General features: G+C 46.7%; 1 protein-coding gene across 3 annotated transcripts in view; it reads right to left on the minus strand.

Annotated features, from left to right (window-relative positions):
* Nucleotides 1-302: 302 nt before the first annotated feature.
* The window catches only part of Ano2 (anoctamin 2), a 335303-nt gene continuing 309596 nt past the window's right edge, over nt 303-26009 (minus strand). For all 3 annotated transcript variants that reach the window (XM_050164129.1, XM_050164130.1, XM_050164131.1), the window contains 5 exons: nt 18714-18866; nt 18317-18369; nt 16402-16583; nt 3476-3581; nt 303-1200 (listed from right to left, as the gene is read on the minus strand). In XM_050164129.1, the coding sequence (XP_050020086.1) occupies nt 928-1200; nt 3476-3581; nt 16402-16583; nt 18317-18369; nt 18714-18866 (767 nt within the window). In that variant the 3' untranslated portion in view covers nt 303-927. The remainder of the gene's footprint in view (nt 1201-3475; nt 3582-16401; nt 16584-18316; nt 18370-18713; nt 18867-26009) is intronic.

Genomic DNA, 26009 nt, shown 5'->3' on the forward strand with positions numbered 1-26009 from the left:
GCTCAGAGTGCACCCACACTTCCTGTGCCCCCACGCTTCCTGTTTTCTTTGCTCTACCTAGCATTTCTCCACTGCATTTACCATTATCTATTATACTGCGCAACTGTTGGTTCATCCTCTGTCCCCAGACTGCAAGTTCTGTCAAACAGGAATTTTTCTCTCTTTTGTTGTCGCTTTACATGAACAAAGCTTGGCCTATAGGAGGAGAAAAGGAGAAAGAGAGAGGGTAGCAGAAGAGAAAAGAAAGGATAGAAGAGGGAGAGAGGGGAGAAGGAAAGAAACCAGGCATCCAGGACAAGAGATGAGTTTTTAAAAAGAATCTTTCCAATCATTTTATTTTAAATCTGAACTTGCATAAAAGGTGGCTAGTTGCATTGTATCCAAGCATCCTTGTCACTTGGACTTCAGATGAGCCCAGAAGGACCTTTGTTCCTCACTATCAGGTCCACTGGCAACAAAATTCAGTCCTGTAACTTTATTTGCATTTTTCAGCCTTGTAGTGGCCCCAGTCACAAGTATCTCCAAGAGGTTATTTTAAGGTGACAATAGGAAGTGGGTAGTGATCAATTATAGGGGTGCTAGGATGGACGGGGCCCTGACTATACTTCCTTCACCTAAAATGGTGGTGAAGTACAAGATGGGACTCCAGGGAATTCTGAGATGGAGAAACCCCAGTGGGGTATCAACTCCCCCCAAAGGACACAGCTCAAAAGAGGACCTAAAAGAAACTTAAGCTTCCAGTTTCTGAGAAACAGTGCTCGGTACCGTTCCCTTTCCTCCTGTGCGCTTTCGTTTTCCTCTCTGTAACTCTCTCTTGGAGACACGCACAAGCCAGTTCCCAGCAGAAGAGGAGCCACTGCGCTAGCTGAACACATGGTGTGTGCATGCATTTTGCCTTGCCTGCCTCTTCTACCGCCAGCTGCGGGTTCACACGTTGGTGTGCTGGGACCCTGAGGATGCTATGCTGCCTGGCTGGCTTCGGCCGGAGGGTGCAGAGCTGGCTGCGCGGCTCCTCCTGCTCCGATCGCCACCACCCTGGCTCCTCTGGGTGGGCTCATCAGCCAGCTTGACCTTCTCATGCTCCTCCTTCAGGAAGAAGTCCACCAGCAAGCTCTTTTCTTTCTTGATCTGGTCGCTGATGTCTGTCGGGATATCCGGAATCATCCAGTCCACGAGGACGCTCAGGAACATCACTAGGTTCTGCCAAAACAAGAAAGAGATGTGAATGGTGAGGCTTGGCTTGGTTTTTATTATACATGAGGTCACAAGTAGACATGAGCTCACTGCTGTCCACCCTGGCCCCTTCAGAGCGACCACCCTGATACTGAAGACTTGGAGAGAAAGAAAGTACCCAAACAGAATACTGGCTGAGTGATCTTTACCAGAGAGTCTGAGTGTCCTCTGGCGTTCTAACTGATAATGATGTCCCATTAGTAAAACTACCACAACTTCTACCTCCCCTGGAGTGGCTGTCAGTAGTGATGAGTTAACAAGAGTCAAATGATGACAATGGCAAGACATAGTAAGTGGCAGCTAGCTGGTGGGCCTTCCTTCCGGGAGACCCTATAGCACACTGCTGCACCAGCCACAAGAGTGGCCTCACAGGTCCTTCATCTTAACACTTCCAGGCTTGCTCTAGACTGGGGCTTCCAAGGAAGTGACCACAAAGCTCTAAACTGGAACCTCCGAGAAAGTGACCACAGAGCACAGTGACCTCTGTAGGGCTGCAGCTGTGACAGCTGCCCCCTTCATCTCCCCAGCTGTCTCTCTGTCTCCAATACCAGGGACCTTAGATGTTTTTACGGATATGGCTTTTACCCAACCCGCCCACTGCTCATAGTCTCCTCATTCTGCCGCTACCAGGGGCTCTGCTTCCAGACCTCTTTGGCTGATGCCAGGCTTTTGCATACACTTGCATGAAGTCCCCTGCTGAGTTGCATCCCTGCGACGTACAGGTCACCTAAGGAAAGCATTTCCTGAAAGCATTTTCCTCTGAGTGAATGACTATCAGGCTACGGCGCCTGGTACGGACCAAAACAAGCCAGCATGTTCTAATTCTTGCTCATTTCTCAAGTTTGTCCTTCCCACACACTTGCTCAACACTTTCCTCAACCTGTTGCCATTTTCTGTTGTCTGCGAGCTACACACTTGTGTGTCTTCTCTTTGCCTTCCGGGAGACCAAAGTAGTAATACCCTTCATGGTCCTGGGAGCTCAAGGGAAGACTTTGAGAACAACTGCTTTCAGAGGCTCCCAGTTATTCAGAGTCCTTCTCTGCTCACTGCCATTGAGGTAAGAGACCTGTGACATGTGACATACAGGCAAGGGAGGAGATGGAGCAGGCGGAGGGGAGGGCAGCAGGGGGGTGTCTAGGCAAGTTTTCAAACATATCGCCCCATCTCGACAGAGGAAGAATAGCGTCTTCTTTAGGTGAAAGACAAGCTGGTGGGCTTCTCTACATCCTGGGCTGGAGTCTGAGGGGCAGGACACCCTAGAGCCCCCGAGAGACTTGCCTTCAGGGACTACAAAAGCCAAGGGAGCCATAGAGAAAAGGATTTGGTTTTGTGCTCTGGCCTCTGCTCAAAGATCAGCAGGACCCTGAGTGGGAACTGGGGGCCCTGGAGCTCAGAGAATCTCAGCGACGCAATCGGAGCTGTGGCTATTGTCGAAGATAGGAATCACGGGCTCAAGTTTGCTATTCATTCCTGGGGTGGTGAGATGACTCTGTCGGCCCCTCCAACCAGATGTCTCCACGGTAAACAATGCTAACAAAGGAGAGACCCAAGAGCTCCGGAAGAAAGTTTCCGAACTTGAGCTCGTTCTCAGGCTGACAGAAGGGATGTGCTGTTTGTCTGTCCCGGGGCTGAGACTCTGGTTTCAATGGTTCTGCATTTTCTTTTCTCCTTCTCTGGTTTAAATGGGCAAGTGTCTCCACTCGGCAGCTTACTCTACATCTGTCCGATAACTTTACCCTGGGTTTTATTGATCTTTGGGCCAAGTCCACCCATTTGAGCAGCTCTCTCTGGGGAATCCTCCTGCTTTCCATTCCGTGCTGCCTGCCACATGTGAAGTTCCCTGGGCCACGGAGCACAAGTGGGCCTCTGTCTCCATCGCCCTCTGTGCTTAGATTCAACCGACCGTGGATCAAAAACAACAGACACGAAAATCGCACCGACCGGGACATGCACAGGCTGCGCTCATCAGTAGTTCCTAGATGAGACAGTCTGACACCTGCTCATGTTGAGTTTGCATTGCGTTAGTTATTACATCATCTAGCAATGATCTAAAGTCTATGAGAGGATACTGGTGGGTTACATGCACATGTGATGTCATTTCTTACAAAGGACTTCAGCACCCTTAGATTTTGGTGTCCCAGAGATACCAAGAGATGACTGTATCGTAAGCCTCTGGCACTATCACGGTCTTCACCTGGGCACCCTGCAGCCTAACCATCTTGTCATCACCTGAACAACTCACCTGGAAGATGATCACAAAGGCCAGACGTGCAGAGAGAACAGACCAGTACTGCTTGGAAAACTCATATGGGTTCGGTGCCCAAGGTGGCTCTCGGTAATCCTTGAACCTGCCCAAGAAAGATAGGAGTGTTCAGGATGGGTGGAGACTGCGAGGTTGAAGAGATGGCTCAGCTGGTAAAGTCCTTGCTGCCCAGGCACGGGGGCCTGAGTTTGGTTCAACAAAGGTGGAGGTGATAGCATGTGATTGTCATCCCAGCATTGAGGAGGCAGAGACAGGCAGATTTTTCCTGGGACTTGTCAATCAACCTAGCGTAATTGGTGAGCCCCAGGTCCCAGTAAAAAACTCTATCTCTAAAAACCAAGATGGATGGCTCCTGAGGACCACCCTGAGGTTGACCTCTGGCATCCTTATCACGTTCATAATATGCATCCACATACCCACATGTACCTGCACACACATGCACACATACACACACACATACACACATATACCTGCACACACACGCACACATACACACACACATATCCACATGTACCTGCACACACACGCACATACACATACATACACACATGTACCTGCACATACATACACGCACACATCCACACACACATTCACATGTACCTGCACACACACGCACACATCCACACACACATTCACACATGTACCTGCACACACACGCACACATCCACACATACATTCACACATGTACCTGCACACACCCGCACAACTACACACCACATAAACATGAATGCACTAAATAGTTCAAATGAAAATATAAATAAACAGAATAGACTGAAGTCAGGGAGATTCATCTACGGGTAAAATGGCAAGGTTTGAACAACAGATGAGCTCTTGGCTGTTAAGAGTTGGGAAATAGGAGATGGAGGAAAAACCCATAGCTCAACCAACAAATGTCTGTGGAATAAAAGAATCCAAGTCCACAAAAGTCAACCTGGGGATGGATTTTTCCTGTTCTCTCTCCCAAGCACCTCCTAAAGCTTCCTCTGATGTCAGGATATAGTTCCCAGAGGATCCTGCAGATAATGAGAGCAGCCTAGGTCCGTGTGGCCATCATGGCTTCCCATCATCCTGATAGGGGCTCCCAGAAGCCTCATTCTGTTCTATGATCAGTCTCTGGATCCCATGGAGATATAGACACCAGAAGGTCGCACCAGAAGGTCACCCCAGGGTCCCCCTTAGCCAGCAGCTTTGAAGGTATCCTTGCTTCCCAGCTGTACCACTGAAGCCAAAGGAAAGGTGACCCAGCCCAAGACGAAGTTTGGGTGAGTTGGGGGAGACTTAGTCAACAGTCTTTCTCATCAGTTGCCTTCATGATCTACACATATGCTTTATCAAACACCAATGCCTAACGTGAGCTTCTCCCTCCTCGGGCCCGCAGAGAAACTTCATGTTTTGTTTCCTGTCTCTGTCTTTTCACCCCGATTTTGCGATGAAATGTGCTATGGATATCTCATTTTCTAACCCTGGAAAAGTGACAAGGTTTGATATCAGCACTGGGACATCCACACACCCATTTTCTTCATGGAACTCAACGAGGCTTTTCAATGAAAGTGCGAGAACCCCTAGAGGAAGAGTTGGAATGGCATCGGGCCACCCAGGAGTGTGTGTGGCTGCTGAGGGAGGCAGAGTAGAGACCCTGCCCAGGGAGAGACACACACCATGAATGAGCCCAAGAAAACACTTTTCTGCATGGTTCTCTTGTCATCCTCTCAGTATATTCATGCAGGTATCCTACATAGCATGGCAGGAACCTGGTGGACTCAGAATTCATCTGTGGTCAGGGATTCACCACCAGGAAGAGATGGAAGCAAGCTGAGGATGTAAGTCTGGCTGGATCCAGGCTAGTCCCTATTATCACAGAGCACCTCAGCAGCAGGTGAAGTTGGAGGTGAAGTTCATAAACAAAAGTTCTCTGGTTCCTTCCCTCGGCACGAAGGAACAATGGCCGTAAGAGGTCTGCGGTTTAGTACAATGGCTTCCGGCTTCCAAGGAGAGGCTAGAACATTTGAGGTCAAGGGAAAGCAATGTGTAACACAAAGACAAGGCCAGAGCAATGGAGTCGGTTAACAGAATGAGCCAAGCTGCACGGCAGACACTGATCTTTCCACTAGGGTTTGGCCAGGGACCAGGAGCTTCCACCTCGCTGCCCTGCCGACTCTCCCACTACCAACAGCTGATCACAGCTGTCGCGAGCTTCAGTTGACATCTGGCTGAGAAGCAACACTAACTGTAGCCCAGCAGAGCAAGGTATTCAGATCATCCCTGGCTGAGGACAGGAACAAGGAAACATTACACAGAATGTTTGCTAGTCGGGAAAGGGAGAGAGACGGCGGGAGGGGGGAAGGGAGGAAGGGAGAGATAGAGAGGAAGAAAAGAGACAAAAAAAGGGGGGGGGAGAGAATGTGAGTCAAGTGAATAAGATGTCTTGGGAATGAAGAAAAATCTTTCTAGACTTGCCTATTCTCCTGCTGTATGTAGAACAGTCTGCTCCTTTCCAGTTTTCTAGAGGGGGGTACCATCCCTGCCAGGGCTTGCCGTGAGGACATCCCTCCCTGGGCACAGCCCAGTCCCTCCGGCTGCACTGAAAGTCCATTTCTTCCCTTTCTTAGCTCTGGCTGGGAGGGAACAGCTGCTCCCTGAGCTTGGTATGAGAGCCACTGCTTACTCCTCCCCTTCCAGTCTGAAAAGAATCCATAAATAATCGAATTCGGCTTCCAACTCTGCTACTAACTTACCACAGCTTTTAAGACCGTCTCTTTGCCCTCCCCTGGTGTCCAAAACATGTTTTGAATCTAACAGGCACATTCATCGGATGGAGAATGAGGGGTGGTGGGGATGGCAGGGCCTGCACAGAGGTCTGTCCAGAAAGAGTGCCCTGAGAACCACTCTATGCAGATAAGGAAAGGGTGGTTCTGTCATTTGGTACCGAAGCCACAGCATGGAAAATAGTGGTGGGGAGCTTAACGCGCTTAACATCTGCCCACGTTCCTCTTTCTAAAGTAGCTTTCTGACCTACAGTCAAGAAATGAGTGGACATATATATTATCTAAATGAATGACACAAAACCTAAACTTTACTGTATGCAATAAATCGATGGCTTGCTCTAGCTTACGCTAACTCACCCTCATCCGTTCCTCCATCCTTCCCATTCTGTTCTGTTCCATTCTTCCAAGGCTGTTTGTGACCCACAGAAGTGATTTCACAATCTGCTAATGAACCGTGATTCATCATTCAAAGAGCACAGATTCCAGTAAGCTTGGGCCACTGGATACATAATTAGTTGTTTACATGCCAATGTAAGTTAGCGTTCCATAATTTTTTTTTCTTGAAATTTGATCCTAAGAAGCCAGGCTTATCAAATGTTTTCTCTAAGTAACTAGAAGACACTCGCTAAACAAAGAGACAGATAGCTTTAAGAATAGAAGTATCTTCAAAAGCCAGGTGGCTGATGGGCCTCATTGTTCGCACTGTTGAGGTAGGATCTGTGGTGTTTGTTTTGTTTTTAAAATCTAGTGCTCAGCTCTGAGGGAAGTGTGTGTTTTAGACACAACAAGTGAAGGTTTGAATACTGCTTCCAGTACCAAAATCCTCCCTGACTGTTCTGCCCAGCTCTTAAAGGCTTGGTCCCCTGTGTTGCCCTATTGGAAGGTGGTGGAACCTCCAAGTCATGGGGATCAACTGGAAATCTTGGGATAAATGGGGTATGAAAGATTGTAAGACCCTTGTTCCTTCTCTTCTCTCTTGCTGCCTCCACCATCCGCACCTTCCCTTTCATGGTGTTTCCTTGACACAGGCCCAAAGCAAAACTTCTGAAAAAAGTCAAGTGCCCAAACAAACTTTCTATTTTTATAAGTTGCTCATCTCATGGTTTTTTTTTTTTACAGTGACAGAAAGATGACTAACACAGTCTTCATACAAGTTACTCCGTGTCCTGACACCCGCTGTCCTCATCCACATTAGCCTAAGCCTTCTTTCCCCACGTTGCTAAGCATCAACTTAAAGAATTCGGTAACTGCCTGGTCCATCAGAGGAAACCATCCAGTGCAGGCTGAGTGTCCCTTATTTGAAACGCTGGGTACTAGAAGGGTTGCAGATTGCAGAATTTCTTCTTCCTATTTTGGAATGCTTGCTTACGTTTAAAAGGCATCTTGGGGATGGGACTGGAAGCAAAACCATGCCGCTCACTGATGATTCATGCACAAGACTGAAGATAGTTTTAGGTACTGCCCTTGCATCATGGCACTCATGTAGCAAAGTTTGCAGGGTTCAGTTTTCCACTTGCCATGTAATATTAATACAAATCATTCCACACTTCTGTGAGTTTCATATTTCGGATTTGTGGACTGGGGATACTGACCTGCAATAGCCATTTTTCTTTCTCATTTCGCTGAAGATGACTTATAACTTAAAACACCACATACAACTTTCTCCAGTCGTCTTGGCTTCCGGAAAAGGTTTCTGCAACTCTAGCCCCAGACCCAATGACCATCAGAGGAGCCGGACACTGGCAGACATAAGGCCCTTCTCTGAGATTACATTCAGGTAAGGGACACACATAGGAGAGACTCTGGCTAATGGAGAAGGCCCTGAGACCCGGGAATCACAGCTTTTTTTCTATCATCTCCCATGACCTCCAACACCTGACAATCTCACTTGGGCAGCATCGGTTTCCCAACATTCCCGTGAGGCCCACAAAGCTCAGTGAACTCGCTTATCTGCTTAGCTTCCTGTATTTGTTGGCATGTTTGACCCCCACCAAGGGAAGCAAAAATTTAACTTCAGACATATCAACTAGAGACACTCACCCCTCCTCCATTTCTCCTTTATTCTCCTGAGGATTTAATGTTATTTTTGAGAGTTGCTTTCTAGTCTTCCAAGAAAGACAGACTTTCACTCTTGAGACGACTGGGTCATCCAAACAGGACACGTGGGATGGGAGTGTCTCTGCCACCACATGAGTCAGGTGTGTTGTGTCTCTGAACCTCGGGGTTCTAATTCAGAGAAAGGAACGGAGACAATGTGCACCAGAGGGCTGAGGACACAGAGGGAGACACCTGCTCTCCCAGGCCAAGCATGGAAAATATGTGTACCAGTGTGCATGCATACTCAATGTTAAAGGAAGACAGTGAGAATTTAATAAGATGGCATAACAAATATGATTTCTAGATGCTTGCACACAAAAAAAGGACACAGAGGAGTCTCCTGGGAAATAAAGTCTAGGGTGGGGCTGTGAACAGTGGCTTTTTCCTTTCATGCACAGATAGGTGCACACAGAATTATTTTCATAAGAAAGAAGTTCATAAAATTTTCTGCAGGGCTGGAGATGGTATCCAAGGCCCCGGTGCATTCCAGGCAAGTGCTCTACCACTGAATTATATCATAACCACAGAGGTGCATACGTTTAAAATGGTATAATCACTGGCAATACTCAGTTGACTCCAATGTGTTTTATGCTGAGATTTCAAGAGCAAATTAGAGTGTTAACTTTAACTGACTTAATGGACAGGCCTCCACATAACAAGTGAAACTGATGTTTTCTAAAAGCCAACTTTTCATTTCAGTTCTAAAATTACATTAATTCTATTCTGTGAAAAATTACATGGATGGAGTTAAACTTGAACATTACCTGAAGAAATAAGGTTCCCATTAGCTCAAATATGTTTCATTGTTATAAAACAAGCCCATGAAACCACAATGACAAGGTTCTGCAGTCTCAGCTATGTTGGAGAAATAGAAAAACGGGAGAGGTTGGAAGATGCCTGGGCTTGCAAGGAGGTTGAGGTGGAGGTGGGACAGAACTGGAGCGGTGATGTGCAATGTTCCCAGTTTTTGTAGGGCCGTATGTATATATCACATGAACCGTTAGATTTATTTTTGAAAAGCCCTTATTCTCACAGGTATAGAAACTGAGGCCCCGTTACTTTGTTTTCTCACCTCTATCCTGTCAGAAAGAAAGGACCCACAGTGGCTCCCAGTCCAGCCACTGTGGTAGGAGGATGGCTGTAGGAACTTGTTCATGTCTAATCCTGTGAGTACATAGAAACTGGACAGAAATGGGGCAGGACTACCAGCCTCACAGCTCAGTGACCTACTTCTCCCAGAGATGCCTTACTTCTCAGGAGTTTCACAACCTTCCAGAACAACACCAGTGGCCAGGTACCAAGCATCCAAGCACATCCACAGGGGCACATCTCACATCTGAACCAAATCAAAAGCATAGACAGAGAGGGAAGAGAGAGCCCCTGCTCAGGAGTCCCCATTCTCTTTCCATCCTCACCTAGAGGGTAGTCAGGGACTGTGAGATCTGCCACAACTGTGGACACACAGAGCTGCTGAAGAGGAGGGGGGAACCGAAGCCCCACTGAGGGAGGGGGCTGCTTACCCGCCCTCAAGAGAAACTTTTTCTGAGATGAAGTGTTAGCTCCATAATGAATCAGTTAGTGGATGCCTTTCTTGACTCCAAAGAGTGGTGTGAAAAAAAATTTTTTAAATAGCCCCACTAGAATTAAATTTCATATTAATGCTGAAACAATTATGCACAATACTTTCAGACCATCTGAGCTGCTTTAAAAATGCCTTCTGAAAGCGGCTTGTGGCAGAGGAAAACAAGTAGAGGCAATTAGGAGCTGATGAGAACCGTGTCAATCCAACAGTTGGGAAAGATCAGGGAGCTGACACCTGGGAGAGCCAACCAACTCTGGTGTCACCATGGGGCAGATGCAAGGCAGCCACAGGCTAAAGGGAACACACCTCTTCAAAGGCTTTGCGCGGGACCTTGGGAATATGGAAGTGCTTACGCCCAGCAGAGAAGCCTAGCAGGAGCCAATTGAGGGTGCCTACTTCTGCATGATCAACACCTCCAAACAATCCAGCTGGGGTGATGGATTCTTGCCCATGTGTGTTCTTGCCCTGGTGAACTCCCTACTTCCTTCCTGCTGAGCCAGGAACTGAGACACTATTCAGGCTCTAGGGCATGGTGACTGCTTGACCTTGTCAAATGCTCACGAAGCAAGCCGGACTCCTGACATCTTGAGATTGATTAGGGGGCAGCCCTGCTGGAGCAGGTCAAGAGCTGACGTTGAGAACGTCTCCAGAAATACTGGGGTGGCCTCTCAAAATTGCAAGCGGGTAGCCAAAGACGTGTCTTCATGTTTACCACGACTTTTAAGACCGCTATCCCTGATAAGCTTGGGTTGGAGACTAAGACCTCAGTTTTATGTGACCGTATTTCAGAGATTACTGATGGTTGATAATAAGAAGGGCCATCAAGTTCCCAAGGCTATTTGCCAGAAAATCAATGTAAACTTCATTTCCTGATGCAGAAGCAATCATAAAGCTGGGTTCCAGGGCGAGAGATACGCATCTGACTCTCAACAGTGTTTATCTCACTTTAGCTACCATATTCATATTCTCTCTCCCTCCCTTCCTCCCTCCCTCTCTCCCTCCCTCCCTCCCTCCCCCCTGTCTCTCTCACACACACATTAGGTAGATACTTCCATCAATAATTCTTAAATCTGTTTGACATACTATACCTATATCACATGCCAACCCTGTTCCCTAGACATCACTTACATCTGAATAAGGCACCTCATCTTCAGTGTTCTCCAGTCACCTTAACTGTACACACAGACAACACCCCGAAGACTCCACACACATCCCTGTGACCAACAGACTCTGGATCTGACGTCCATTTTCCCTTCACTTTCTAGCCTCTCCTCCTGGACACAGTGATCTTTGTGCTCCTCCTTCGCCACCCAGCACCCCCTTTGGCACTGCATTCTCCACCGTTGTCACCCTCATCCTGTTCACTAACCAGACTGGCTCTGCCATATAGTGTGGCATTCCCACAAAACTATTCATAAGCCAGACAGAACAGCCCATACCTGTAATCCACGCTTTAAATTTTTTTCTCAATATGGGATAACAGTTATTACAAAGGGCTTGCCAATAAATAGCATCGTGCAGCAAAACTAACCAGACACAAATTCTATGCATCTCAAGGACCTTCTACACAGTACAGCTATTTGGAAGCTGTGGAGCTTCATATTTGATTTCACACTATCACTATTAAATATACTTGTATGCACCTATCGGATAACCCAAAATGCAAGATTGTGTCTAAGTTAAAACTCAGTAAATAATTAGCTTTATAGCCCATTCTGTGGTGCAAGTGTCCTTGCTCTTTTGAGGGAGGAGGAGGCAAAGGGGTGATGAGTTCAAAGCCAGCCTAAGATACATAGTGATTTAGCCAGCCAGAGTTACACAAGACCCAATCTTAAGCAAACAAACAGACAAATCAAAGCATAAAATAGATGATTTGTGTGGCCACTGCATCCCTCTTCATTGTGTTTCATCTCCTCTGAATGCTTCCCCCAAACACTTAACTCTGAGTAAGATGCAGGGCTGCCCCTGCAGTGACGTCACTCCAGGTCACTAGAGTGCTATTTTGGTCACCTGTTCACAGCTCACCTGCTTCATCTGGACTTCCTGATAGCACTGTGTTGTGTCCTGTACTGCAGAACCTGTATCAGGGTTTCAAACTCATTCGTACAATGATCCCACTATCCTCACTGGCACTGAACCCGGCTGTTCCAAAGGTCATTCCGGACTGAGCTTAGGGTGATCTGTTTCTGCACGTGCATTCTCTTGGCAGAGGCATAGAGATAAAGCACACCTCTTATACATGTTCCTACTGGTGATTCTGTCACTCACAGGCAACATGCTTCTTTTATTAAATCGTTCTCTCCAACTCTCTCGTTAGTGTGTGTGTGTGTGTGTGTGTGTGTGTGTGTGTGTGTGTGTGTGTGTTCACAAGAGTACAGAAAGCAGTCTGTGCTGACAGTCCTTGCCTCCCCTCCATCTTCTTTGAGATAGGGTCTTTCGTTCAGCACTGTGTATACCCAGTTGGCCGGCTGACTGGTCCGTGGAGATCCCTTTGTCTGTGCCTACCATCTTCCTGTAGGAGCATTGGGATTACAGGGGCATACTACTAGGTTGGGCCTTGTGTGGGTTTTGGAGATCTGAATTCAGATCCTCCCACTTGCATGGCAACACCTTTACCCTCTGAGCCATCTTCTCAATCTCGGAATAATTATAAAAAAAATAATATAACACCAGGGTTTCACCTACTTGTACAGAAACTCTGAAGAGACTATTAGAGCTTCGTGCATAACTAGCTGGAAAACCCAGAGACTTTAAGGCAAATGCAGGAAGCTTAGCCCTGCATCTGCTGTCTCGTGTCCTAACAATCCTTTGGGGTCCTGAGCCTTTGCAGGATGGACTGAATGGAAGGATGTTGACTTGGTTCGTCATGGCAACTGATACCAGTTATGTATCAGCTTGAAAGCACAGTAGCATTGACTAGAATGGAGGTAGGAGACAGAGAAAGATTAGATTTAGATTTGTTTGATGGAATTACCTTGTTCAGAATGACACCTACCCTTGGCTTCCAGTGTGGAGACATTAAAGTCACTGGTGTTTAGAAAACATAACTGCTACTAGGCAATCGCCAGTCAGGGGGAAGAAAGACCGATAGTGCTCTATGGCAGACAGGTGCTTTTGGATCTGGAAGACACAGATGGCATTAGCCTTGGCTCTAACCACATAGCAACAGCAATCTGCACTCTTGGAAAAACGTGAGCTGAGCTTTAGGTCTATAATATTAGAAGAATTCCCAGGCTTTCAAAGTCTTACCAGTTTCTTTTGATTCTTTTCTTTCTCGTTTTCTTGTGTGTGTGTATGTGTGTGTGTGTGTGTGTTAGACTGAACAATAAAACAAGATTGTTTCCACAACTACTTCCAGTTATTAAAATGATTTTGTGATCTGTACTTTTTAGGGCCTGTTTGTTTGGTGCAAATCTGAATCTATTGACTAACTATCTTTGTGAGCAACACTAAAGCAGACCCAGATTCCACTAGAAACATCTTGCAGCTCTGGTACAGACTCTCCCCTCTAGAGAACTTGACCTTTGGAGCCACACACCAAATCCAGCACCATGGACAGACAGTCTGGCAAACCAGCCAGATACAACAGCCTGGGCAGTGTTTGGTGTAAGAGTAAATTCACATGAACAGGACCTCTGAGGGCTGGGCACTTTGTAGACCCAGGTATAAAAACCCTGGAAACATCTTTGTTCATATAAATGAATAGATATGCCCACTCATCTGCTGGGGGCCTGGTTGCTGCTATTTCATCTTTTCTTTCTTGGCTACAATCAGGGTTCTGAGTTGAGAATGGCCATCTGTTTAAATCAGAGGTCAGCAATCTGTCTGGGCTGGGATAACCAGATAGTCTCATCACACGGCCTCAGACTGTGGATCTCTCTTAGGAAAGTCTGGCTTTGAGTCCCAAGGGGAAGGCATGAGTCTGTGCCCACTGTTTTGACTACACTGAGATTCCAATCTCACGATAGTCAGAATATCCACCCTCAAAACAAGCAAACAGTGTCGGTGGGAGGAGGAGCATAAGTTAGTGTAGTCTTTATGGGTATCAGTACAGGCTACCTCAAAAAAAGAAAATAAAACTACCAAGCAGTCTAGTTTTGCCACCCTTGTGTACATCTCCAAAGCAACCCAAGTGAGCACACCATAGAGACAGATGTGTAGCCATACATTTTTGAGACAGGATCTCACTATGTAGACCAAGCTGACTTTGAGTTCACAGAAATCCACTTGCCTCTGCTGGAATTAAAGGCAATGTCACCATGCCAGGCCTTGGATGTCCGTGTTTATCATTGCTCTATTCCCAATGACAAAGAAATGGAATCTGCTTAGATGTCTGTCTGTCTATCTGTCTGTCTGTCTCTCTCTCTCTCTCTCACACACACACACACACACACATACATACACATAAACACAGATATACACATAAATACACACATATACACACATACACACACGGGCATTTGCATTCCACCATAAAGAAGACTGAAGCGGTGCCATTTATAGAAAAATGAATGGTTAGAAACAAAGATCATCAGGCCAAAGGAAGCAAATCAGTTTCAATAAACTAAGTACCAGAGGCTTCTTCTCACATACACAGATTCTATAATTGTTTTAAATGACATGAAACTAGAAAGGGGACTATTTGGAAGAGGGAGACCAGTGGGAGAGGAAGAAGAGACAACTAGGGAAATAAGAGGATAGGATGGCCAAAGTACATATAAATATATAATATTTATTTATATTAAATATCATATTAATATATAATATTAAATATTTTATATTTAAATATAATAGTAAATATATAACATATTATATATAATATACACATTATAGAATGAAACACTGTTTTAGCTAATTCATGTATGCTTTTAAGAAAAAGAAAAGGAGGCCTCTGCTTTGACAGGGGCACTGGTAGCTGAAAACTTATAAAAAGAAGACACAGCTAGAGGGTGGCCTGAGCAAGCCTCTGGCAGCCCCACAGCATCTCCCCCTGGCCTCTTATTCTGGGTGTTATTCCACATTTTCAGTAGATGAGGTGTGGTCTTTAACCAAGGCTTGACTGGGACTGCCTTGTGACCAGACAAAAGAAGGATCAAACAAGACATCCCCCTCTGCTCCCCTGTCCTCAGCATTCCTAGAGAAATCACCAAGAGCTTTCCGTATCTTGACTTCAAAGATTCCTGAAGTGTTGTCTTTCAACTACCTCTTCTCAATGCCAGCTTAGGAAATAGCCAGGAGGTAGGTGAAAACCACTGCTTGGGTTTCCGAACATCGTTGGCAATGCAATGTGACTGACATCAAACTCAGCACATACGGGTGCTAGTGACAGAAGGGTATGGAGCTAGACAGTGGGGGTCTTAATTGAGCACATTTTGGAAGATGGTAATGGCAACTAAAAGATGTTTTGGAGCCCCTGGAGTTGTATGGGCCAAAATGCTGGGTTTGGATAGCGTGAAGAATACATGAAAAGTTGGGATATCTGGCACCATCTTCAATGTGATAAGATCATGTCATATTGATCTTTTTACTGTCCTGACTGCACTGAGATTCTAATCTCACCATAGTCAAAATCCCACCATAGATCTTAGAAGATCAGCTTCTAGAACCTTCCATGACCTATCAAGACAACCCCAGTTTCCCAGCCATGCCCAGACTCAGCCTCCCTCCTCTGTCTATCACCACTAACTCTGCAGCATACCGTGTGAAAAAAAAAAAAATCTCATCTCGCTTTCTCTTAATTCCTCTGTGACTCTAGTCCATGCCCAGCACGGGTCACATCTCAGTGATGGGCAGCCCAGCTGCCTCCCTGTGCTCTGCAAACACTTGTCCATCTTCTTCTCCGAAACCACGTCAGTTCCCTAAACATGCGCTTTGTGTGTGATTCTCTGACGACTAAGAGAATGCCTTCTTATCGTATCACATTGTGGATGCTGGAAGATTTCACAGCTTCCGGCGTGTTCTTCATGCTATCCAACTTCAGCATCTTGGCTTACATGACCCTGGGAGTTCTGACATAACCTCGTACCTTTTCCCAGTACTCTCTTCTCAAATGCCGTCCTTAGCTGAAATTCCACCGTTGGGCTCCAGGCTAGAGCATTTCGCCTTTTTGACAGTCAACTCCTTGCGGCCTATCTAGGAAGCTGTCTTTTCTACTCTAGACTCTTGTCATCCCCATGTCATCTTGGAAGAGCCATTGTGCACATGGGTCCTCATGTAATTCCTTGTGATGATTGGCTTTGTTATTTCCTATCTTTGACAAGTTCCAAGTTAGGTAGCACTTGATCTGCTCTGTAGCACCTATAAAAGGCGCTTAATAATAATTACTGATTCAATTACGTAAGTTCATAACAACTGGGGACGAATAGGAGACGGAGGGAAAAAAGAATGAGCACCCGCCCCCCAGCTCCTCTAAGAAACTCTTTGGACCACTGCCCGGGCCCTCCTCCCCCATGCTATTTTACCTGCAAAACTGAACCTCCTGGTCGAACTGTGAGTTTTCTGGCTGCGTCCCCTCCTTCAGCTGGCTGACGTTGAAGAAGGAGAGGGTGTGGTTCACAAAGCCGTGTAGGGTCCCGTTGTGACTATAGGAGTACTGGTATACAAGGCGGGGGATAAAGTCGGAGGTGACAGCGATGACAAAAGCCTAGGGGACAGAATCACAAGCACTGAGAGCTGGTGTGAATGGGTGGCGCCTGGAAGACACAGGGGTCATGTGACTGAGAGACTGCCCACTTCGGGGCAACAAGGGTTGATGTGGAAGCATCTATGGTATACCCAAGCACCTGTCCCTAAGTTCATACGACCACAGTTCTGGACAGAGGAAATGACATCATCAGTCTGCCTCGAACTGGGATTGGCATTGTTATTGGCTGAGCCAAAACAGAGTTCAAGGTATTCGAGAAAGTCCCTTGTAATGATGAAAGTGGCCCTAGCAGATTGGGCAAGGGAGCTGGAGGCTGTGTACATCTGCCCTGAAGGACACTACAGGGCCAGGAACATGGTTCCACAGTTGCCATCCCAATCAGGTTGCCATCTCTAGACATTTTGCGGTGTCTGGTGCAATAGAAGCTGTTCCTTTATTCTTCTTTCAAAAGGGGAAAGACGGAAGAGGAAAGGCACAGGTTCTGCTAGATGGGCCACACACAGCCCACACAGTATCTGGGAAGTCTGAGTGCTCTGCAAATGGCCAAGGGTAAGCTGAATCAGGTGAGCAATTGCATGTTTGGATTTGGAGTTACTTCCGCAAAGAGAACCTTAAATCTTTTTGGCAGCTGTTTATACTATATTCTGCACCAACAATTAAAGCCCCTTCAAATCTGCTTTTGGTATTTTTTTTTCTGAGCATGTATATGTAAGTGGGGCATACCCATATTTGAAAATTAATAACTCACTTGTGATTGTCATAACTGCAGTTTACTGAGCACTTGTCTGTCCTTCCATTATCCCGCCTCCTTTCTAGAATGAGCCTACGTGGTGGATGTGATTCCTATGTCCTGTTGTTTTGATAAGTAAGCAAGACTTAAGAGAGGCCAGGGAAGAAAATGCCCTGTCGCTCTGATGCACAGATAGAAAGTATCAAACACGTGGCTCAGAGTAATTGCTGACCCCTTTCCGATTGTGCGTGGTTTCTAGGCATGAAAACGGGTGCTTTCTGCATCAAGGTATTCAACCTGCAGTGGACTGAGTCTCCCTCACCCCACGACTCTTGATCATTATGGGCAGGTATCAAGAATCCAGGTGAGAACATGAACTATGTCTCTAGATACACACCTAGCTGGCTGCTGCTTTCTTAGGGGAAACATCAAGAGGAGGTCCTGTCTGGCTACTGCCCATCCAGGGTACAAAAGCAAAGGAATATCTCTGCATGTATACAAGTCTGTCAAGGCAGCTAAGAGGGTCCCACCAGGTAGGACCTCCTTTCTTCCTCATCCTAGATTAACCTACAGGGTGCCTGAGCCCACAAAGGACATCAAGACTTTGCCCTGAGGATATGGAGGAAGCATGATTAGGAATCGCAACCCAGGCAACATTCCAGGCTCTGTTTAACAAAAGGGTAGAGACAGAATGGAAGTAGGAAGATGTGTCAATTTCTTTCTTCATTATTCTTGGCTCCAAGGGAAGATCTGCTTTTGGCTTTTAAGGCAAAGGCATACGGTCAGATGGATAATTGCCTTTCTCTTACTGAAATGAAAGGTGAAATCTCACTGCCAGGCAACAGGCTACAAGGTCCCAGTGCGCCAGGAAGCAGGAGTCTGTCTAAAACAAAACTCCTGATGGGAAAAGCTGGGAAGTAATGGGATTGGTTCCTGCTTCGAAGGCCGGGCTCTCTAGAAGCAACTCCCATCCAGCTAAGGCATCCTGAATGCAAGCACTTACATTGATGATGACAGAGAACTTGCCAATTCCAGAGAGAATGTCGAACCAAATTCCTGTAAGACAGAAGTGCAGGCATCGCTGGTTAGTTCTGCCCTCGGCCCAGAGACAGCAAAGCCACGGAACGGAGTGAAATTCTGTAGGCAGGTTACCTGGGGAGCCTTTCTGTCCTCCTCCCAGAACTGGGCTTGCACAGAAAAGCTTAGGGTGACCCTGTCTGAAAGCTAAGGGAACAACTGGGGGTACTTAATATACCGTCCACAGGCCTCCCCAGGTTCAAGATTGGGGGCAAAGCATAAAGAAAGGAGGGCTGTGCCAGCCTCCTGAACTCAGCAAGGCACGTGGTGGGTGGAGTCACACCAGGGGGTGGGGCATGCCAGGCCTCTAAGGGGGTGCGTACCAATATCTTTGGTCCTCACGGCATCTGGGCGTCTCAACTCTGTAACGAACTTCTTTGCATCCAGCCGCACTTCGATGACGTTGTTGAGGAGGGCGAACACTGGCGCCAGTGGGAAGGAGGCCACAAAGAGGGTGACAAAACCAAACTGGATGACTAGGAGAGATCATGCAGGAGCGCATCAGCAGGGAACTGTGGGTGTGAAAGTCATCTCTACTCTGTGGTCCCTAGTCCGCTCTATCAGGTTCCTGCCTGCCTGCACTCTGGACTTCCTTCTCACCACTGCAGCCAGGGCCAGGGCTGCCACTCCAGAGTCAAAGCTCGAGATTAGGCACAGCAGCAGGCAGAATAAAAAAGATGCATGATGGGGACTCCCCCCTTCCACCACTGCAAGCTAATCATATGTGGCTAACTTAGGGGTTGGTAAACTTTGTAAATGGCTAAAGAGGAAATATATTGAGATCCATGGTCTGTCTTGTCACAGCAGCTCACTTCTGCCATTGTTCGCAGGCATGGCTATGCTCCCAATAAAGCTTTATTTACAAAAGCAGTCTACAAAATAGGCTGAAATTGGCCCTTGGCTGTGAGTTGCCAGCCCTTAATATAGCTTCAAAAACTACTTCCCAAAGTTGGATCCCCCTTTTTTGAGTCAAGAGTCTTAACTATATAGACCAGACTGGCCTTGAACTCTTGAACCTCCTGCCTGAGCGAACCTACCCCACCCCCAAATACTGAGATTATTGATGTGTACCAGACCCTGCTCTAGGGTCTCCTTTTCCATAGATAGAGCCACTGCTTTTATTTGGAAAGGATTCTTTCATCACACATTTATTGAGAACTGGAAAAAATGTCAGGCATTGTGCCAAGTATTGAGGGAAGCAAAGGCCTGGTCATGTTGTAGAGAAGCCAGGTTTAGAGGGGAGGAGAGATGAGTGTATGTAGACTTGTTCAACAGGGTTTTGCAAGTATGTTCCAAGACAGGAAAAAAGGATATACTAGAGTCAGAGAACTGAAAGAAACAAGACCTAAATCCATCCACTCAGGGTGGGGACTAAAAGAAAGTCTCCCTGTGGATGACCTTAGCACCATCTAGGAAAAGGCTATGTGGCGACTAAGAGCCAGAGAGCACTCTGAACTGTAGGAACAGCAAGCCAAGGCACTCGGCAGCCACCCTGCAGCTGCAAGGTGTCTCGCTCCACCTGGATCCTTGCCACAGCCTCCCCACCACCTTCCTCGGCTCTAGTCTCCCAGGCTTGCAGCACACAGACGTTGTCATCTGACTCTGTCACCTTCCTTCTCATAAAAATTCCTGTGTGACCCCCTTTAGTTACTGAATAGAATCCAGAGTCCTTATTTTGGCACGCGGGTGATGCAGTCTTTTCTAATCCGCCTCTCTAATCTCAGCTCCAAAATGCCCCCACGTAACAGCCCTGCTCCTGCCTCCAGGACACACTTGTCATCCTTAGAGTTTCCATGGAGCAGACCCTTTTTCCTTCCCCTGTGCACACAGCCGTTCTCCAGCTGGTCAATTTCTGTGGGTACTCAAGATCAGACCACTCTGGTGCCTCCTGCCCCAAACACCACCTCCTGTGCTCAGGCCTCTGTAGCACCCAGTGCTGGGTACTGATGGGACTGTATACTCAGGTGGTTTTCTCTGCTGTAAGGCATAGACTTTGTCTACCCTGGGAGCTTGTTACAAATTTGCTCCTGGAAGAAGCCTAGTCGAATTCCCTACACTAACAGAGGCAGGTACCAACTGTTTGGTGCCCCAGTTATAACAAACAAGTAAAATTAAGAATCATAAAACACTGGGCGGTGGTGGCACACACCTTTAATCCCAGCACTCGGGAGGCAGAGGCAGGCGGATCTCTGAGTTTGAGGCCAGCCTGGTCTACAAGAGCTAGTTCCAGGACAGGCCCCAAAGCTACAGAGAAACCCTGTTTCAAAAAACCAAAAAAAAAAAAATCATAAAACCATACTTACTTGATTGGCATCTCAGAAGGCACACAGAAGTGCTTAGAACACATATAATGTCTGATACCTAATAATTGTTCAACAAATGTTTCATGTGGGAGCTGAGGAGATGGCTCCGTGGGTAAAGGGCTTGCTTCCCCAGGGTCCCCTCCCCAGCACCTACGTGAAATTCAGGTATATTAGCGCATGTCTGGTTAAGGGAGACAGGTGGACCTCTGGGATTTGCTGGCTACCCAGTCCAGTCTAAATGTCAACCTCCAGGTTCAAGGACAGACTGTATCTCAATAAATAAAGAGCAATAGAAGGAGATACCAAAAGCAAGCCCACCTATGCCTTTCCCACACATACATACGCATATGCCAAGACCTAAACAGTAAGTTATTTCTATAAGTAAGAAGTTAGTTATGTATTATATATACTGTTATTCTTAGTGAAATACATATCTGCATGCAGAAATGATTACAATGTATACTGTATAGCTACATGCTAAACAGACACAAGCTTACAGTTTAGAGACTCGGTGAGTCTGAGGATATCCAGATCTGCATGTGTTCCTAACCTGACTCAGTCCTTTGTCTATACTTCCATCTACACGGATAGCTCAAGGGAATCACTTTAAATTCCCTAAGGTGCTGTAAGGCTGTGATTGTGAGGCCCTTAGACAAGCTTCACCATCCCAGGATAGTCAGGAGAAAAATGAAAAGACAGGATCCAAACTCGTAGCTATGTGTCTGTCCATACACAGAACATAAGCCAACCCTGAGAAAGCTCCCAGAGAAAACACACAACTCTTCCCAGTCAAAATGCTTCTGATTTGACAGGTTTTCAGGCTCACAGGTATGGCCACTGCCTTTGCTCACACAACCCCATCTTCTGCCTTATCTTAGATACCCATGGGTTCTAAGAGACCAACAGGTGTCATTAATGACAAGATGTCTCTAATACTTAAAGGCTAGACTCCTGGAAAGGCTAGATGGTAGTGGGGGTGAGGAGGGGCAAACAGATCTCCGGAAAATCTCTCAGATAAGCAATGGCAACTGCAGCATCTTGGGGCTTCCTAGATGGCTCTGCAGGCCAAAGCACTTGCCATTCAGCCCTAATGACCCCAGCGCAACCTCCAGAACCCACATAAAAAATAGGTACGGAAGAATGTGCCTGTAGCGCCAGCATTACAGCAGCAAGCTAGGAAGCCGAGATGCGAAGGAGCTCATGGACCAGGTGCTCTGGGGTGGCCAGTGCAGAAACAAGAGGGACTCTGCCTCAGATACAAGGTGGAAGGAGAGAGCTGACGCCCACAGTCTGTTTTCTGATCCCCGCATGCACACACACACACAACCACACATCATAAAAGCTTGGAAAGCATCAGTACCTGGAACATCTTTCAAAAGATGCTTCACAGAAAATTTAATTTGGAAGTCATGGAGTAGGACTAGGATGGATGGAACAAAGGGGAGTGGACCCTGACCCTAACTCTAACCAAGGAAAGCTAAACAGGTTGGTCTAGCTTTCTAAAACCTGTAACACCCATGTCTACATTTAAATACATACATGAACTCATCACTCTTTAGCGTCTGAAGTTAGTCGTCTCAGTTCAGTGAGTGCAGGGCAAACCTTCTAACCATAAGAAACTTCCTCCAGAAGAACCCTGTGACAACCTCAGAGCCCCAAAGGCCTTAGCCAGGACACTGTGGGGTGGGAAGGGGCAATTAATCTTTCCTGTAATATGTCCTTACCCCTGCCTGTGAATGGCCCTGGGAAATCCAGCATCCTTGATGGACCATGAAGGAAGCAGGAGTTTTCACTTTTCACGCTTATCTCTTTCTTATGAACCTCGGGGACTGTTAGTCAACTGTTGTCCCCAAGGGTAGCCCCGAGTGTTTGCTCTCTCGCCTTGACAGACTGCCCAGACATAAGCTCTTCTCTCAATATCACTGCTTTCTGGTGCAAGTGTGGTGTGTTCAGTAGTTGCCACTCGTTATTCCAATCTCCTAAAAAGCTCTGGTCTCCCACCCTGCGTGTAAATGGGTGTGCTCAGCAGGGGGCAACCTCAGAAGAGAGGCACAGGATACCCTGGCCCCTTCTCTACACATCTTCTCATGTCTCAGGTGCTTCCAGCTTGGACCGGGCACCCTTGAATGTTTCCAAGAAGTTATCTAAAGAGGTGGGAATAAACAGCGAGTCTTTATTTAATCTTGGGGAGAGAATAAAATAAAATAAAATCATAACCCTCTAGCATGCAGATGCCAAATCCAAGACTTGCTCCTTTCAAGGGAAAGTCTGGAGGGCTGAGTCAAATGGGATCCCTGCTGGGTTCACTTCAGATGCAAGGATGCTGGCCTTCACCAACACCAAGATTTGTGTCTAAAAACAGCCAGCCTCCCTTAGGACAAGAGCAACACAGGAAATCCTCAGTGTGGCTCCATAATAGAAGCCAGCTTGCCTGGGCCAGTGGCAGATTAACCCTGGCCAAGCCAATTAGGGAAGAATCCATAAGTTGATTTTCAAGTAAATCTTTACAAAGCCCCGCCGTATAGTGCTGCAGAAATGCCGGTTGGAAGCAGGAAGCCTGGAAACCCGTCTGGGCACAAACTCCGTGGGTTTCCTCTGTTTGCACTCCAGCAGCCAAGAACCTTCCTAAATAACCACCAGCCTTACACTGCCTGATGCTGGAGACAATTAAAATCATGAGTGATTACCTGGGCTTGGGCTAAAATAACAAGGAGGAGTGAAAGACACTAAATGAGACAGCAACCAACAAGGACATTTTGGGACAATCTACTTGGTGAAAAGAATGAGCGGTGTAGCAGAGAAAGCAGAACACCCTGGGCACGGTGGATGGAGAGATAACAGTGGAACACAACTCTGATTGTCACTCGTCTATTTAAGAGTCATCAATGGAAATATCCACCCTGCCAATGTGTGCGCACACACACAAGCATTCATATAAAGTCCAGAGCCTTCCATTGTGTGTGTGCACACACAAGCATACATATAAAGTCCAGAGCCTTCCATTGTGTGTGCACATACACAAGCGTACACAGAAAGTCAGACCCTTGGCCTGGCATTCAAAGCCCATTGCAATCTGACCCAGACTTACTCATTTCTTCCTGTCTAGCCCGTATTTTGCCCATAGGGCTAGTTTCAGTTGGAATGCTTGAGGTCAATTCTACCTGTTTTCCAACCATCCCAAACCACCTGTGCATTTGGGAGCCTCGCTGCACACCGCCACTCTAATTTCCTCCATGTTCTGCAGAGTAAATTGTTACTCATGGTTCAGACTCAACTCAGACTTCCCCACCTCGCCCCCATGAGTCTCTCCTTCCTCACTTCCCCACTTCCCCAGCTTGACTGAACTGCTGAAGGCATCTCTAGACCCTCCCATGGAGTCCTAGACATGCCACTCCCTGGGGGTGGGCAGGCCTTGAGAACTATATTTCCGTATTCCACCCTTTACTGCATCTGTATGGCCCTCTGTGGTGCTTGTCACTTAAACAGATATTTAAATGTTATCTGTTTTACAAATGAAGTGCTCTCTCTCTCTCTCTCTCTCTCTCTCTCTCTCTCTCTCTCTCTCTCACACACACACACACACACACACACACACACACACACAGCAAAAAGCAAAACTATTTGAACTGAAATCATTATCCTGCATCCAAGTGAGGAGATTTACTCGGGGGAAAGGTCTGGAATGCCACACAGCAATTCTCATTGCTTGCTGTGACAGGCACACGACACAGAAGGTCAGAAGAATGTCCTAACACTAATGAATGTTATGACAAGCCTTTTACGCCCCTCCCCCTTCAGTTTAGTGAAAGCAGAGTCTCCCATTGAGGAGGACTGAGAGCTGAAGCCTTCAAAAAGACCCCATTGCTAGAGACACCACAAGACCATGGCTGCAAGAGACAGGGATCAAGCTGGAACAGAGCTGGGAAGCCCCATCCCCCGCAGGAAGCTTTTAGTGTGCCAGAGGATGCTTCAGGTTGACAAAAGGCATCAGCGATCTTACCCAGTTCTGAACCTAACAAACTATGACACCATCCTGCCAGGTACAGTGAGCCCACCTGAACAACGGTGACCAATGACACTCCGAATGGATTTGATCTCAGCTCAACAAGCAGGAACCCACATCTGGTACCGTAAACCCAGCTGAATGCCCATGCCTGAGGAAGCCATAGGCCCCAGCAGGTAACTTACACCTGGAGTTTTGCTAAATGATAGTAAGTTGCCTAAATATCAGTGTTTGCACCCACAGGCAAACGTTACTGCAGGGCCCAGTCAGTGGACAGTGGTGAATACAGAGACTCATAGCTGCCCAGGATACTGAGAATGAGTGGTAGACAAGGGTTCAGTCCTAGACAAGATGTTTATACCACCCCAAGGCTCAGGGAACAGAACAGGAGATGCCATTAAAGGAGTAAGAGGCAGAAGATAGTGAGAAATGCCACCTGCTAGACACGGCACAGCCCTTGGAATCATGAAGTCATAGCAGCTGTGGGCACTGGGCCTGAGCTGAACTGGGGCTGCCAACAGTCAGTCATGTATGAGGGAGGGACTTAGAGGAACTTTCCCCTTACTTCTGAGTGACCACTATTGAGCTTACTGTGCCCTAGTATATAGCTTGCCACCCTGGTCACACAGGCCCCCCTGATTAAACTCAGTGGGTCCCAAAGCAAAACAAAGGCTACACGTGGGGAATATGGATGTGTGAAGGGGAGGGAAATAAAAGAGAGGGGGATTGAGAACATCAGAATGCATTAGACACATAGGTAAAATTATCAATGAGCCGATTTAATTAATAAAAATTAAAACTCATTAACATTGATGCTAAAAATAAGATTACATAAGAAAACAGACAAATGACCTATCATGGCGGATAAGTTTCCCAAGAAATGTCCAACTTCATTATGAATTAATACAGATAAGATCCACTGAAAAGATGGAAATGGTGAACAGTGAGAACCCTTGGTTGACAATTGGGTGATGCCAAGCAAAGGCTCTCAGTACAGGACCAACACAGGGACAACTGGGAACTGCACTTTCTGATGTGAAAGAGGCCCTGAGGCTCCTGTGCCACCAATGTCCCACTGAGGCACAGAAGTGCTCTTCTAGGGGGCTTGACTGGAAAAGGAGTGGTTTGGTTGGATCAAAGGTTCTCAACCTTCTTAATGCTGTGCCTTTAATACACTTCCTCATGTTGTGACCCCCATCCATAAAATTATTTTCATTGCTACTCCATAACCATAACTTTGCTATTGTTATGAATCATAATTTAACTATCTGATATGCCATATCCCAAGGGTTGAGAACTCCTGATAGATTATA

This window comes from Alexandromys fortis, unplaced genomic scaffold, assembly GCF_014885135.2.
Source record: "Alexandromys fortis isolate MF-2015 unplaced genomic scaffold, M_Fortis_MF-2015_v1.1 scaffold_150, whole genome shotgun sequence".
NCBI lineage: Eukaryota > Metazoa > Chordata > Mammalia > Rodentia > Cricetidae > Alexandromys > Alexandromys fortis.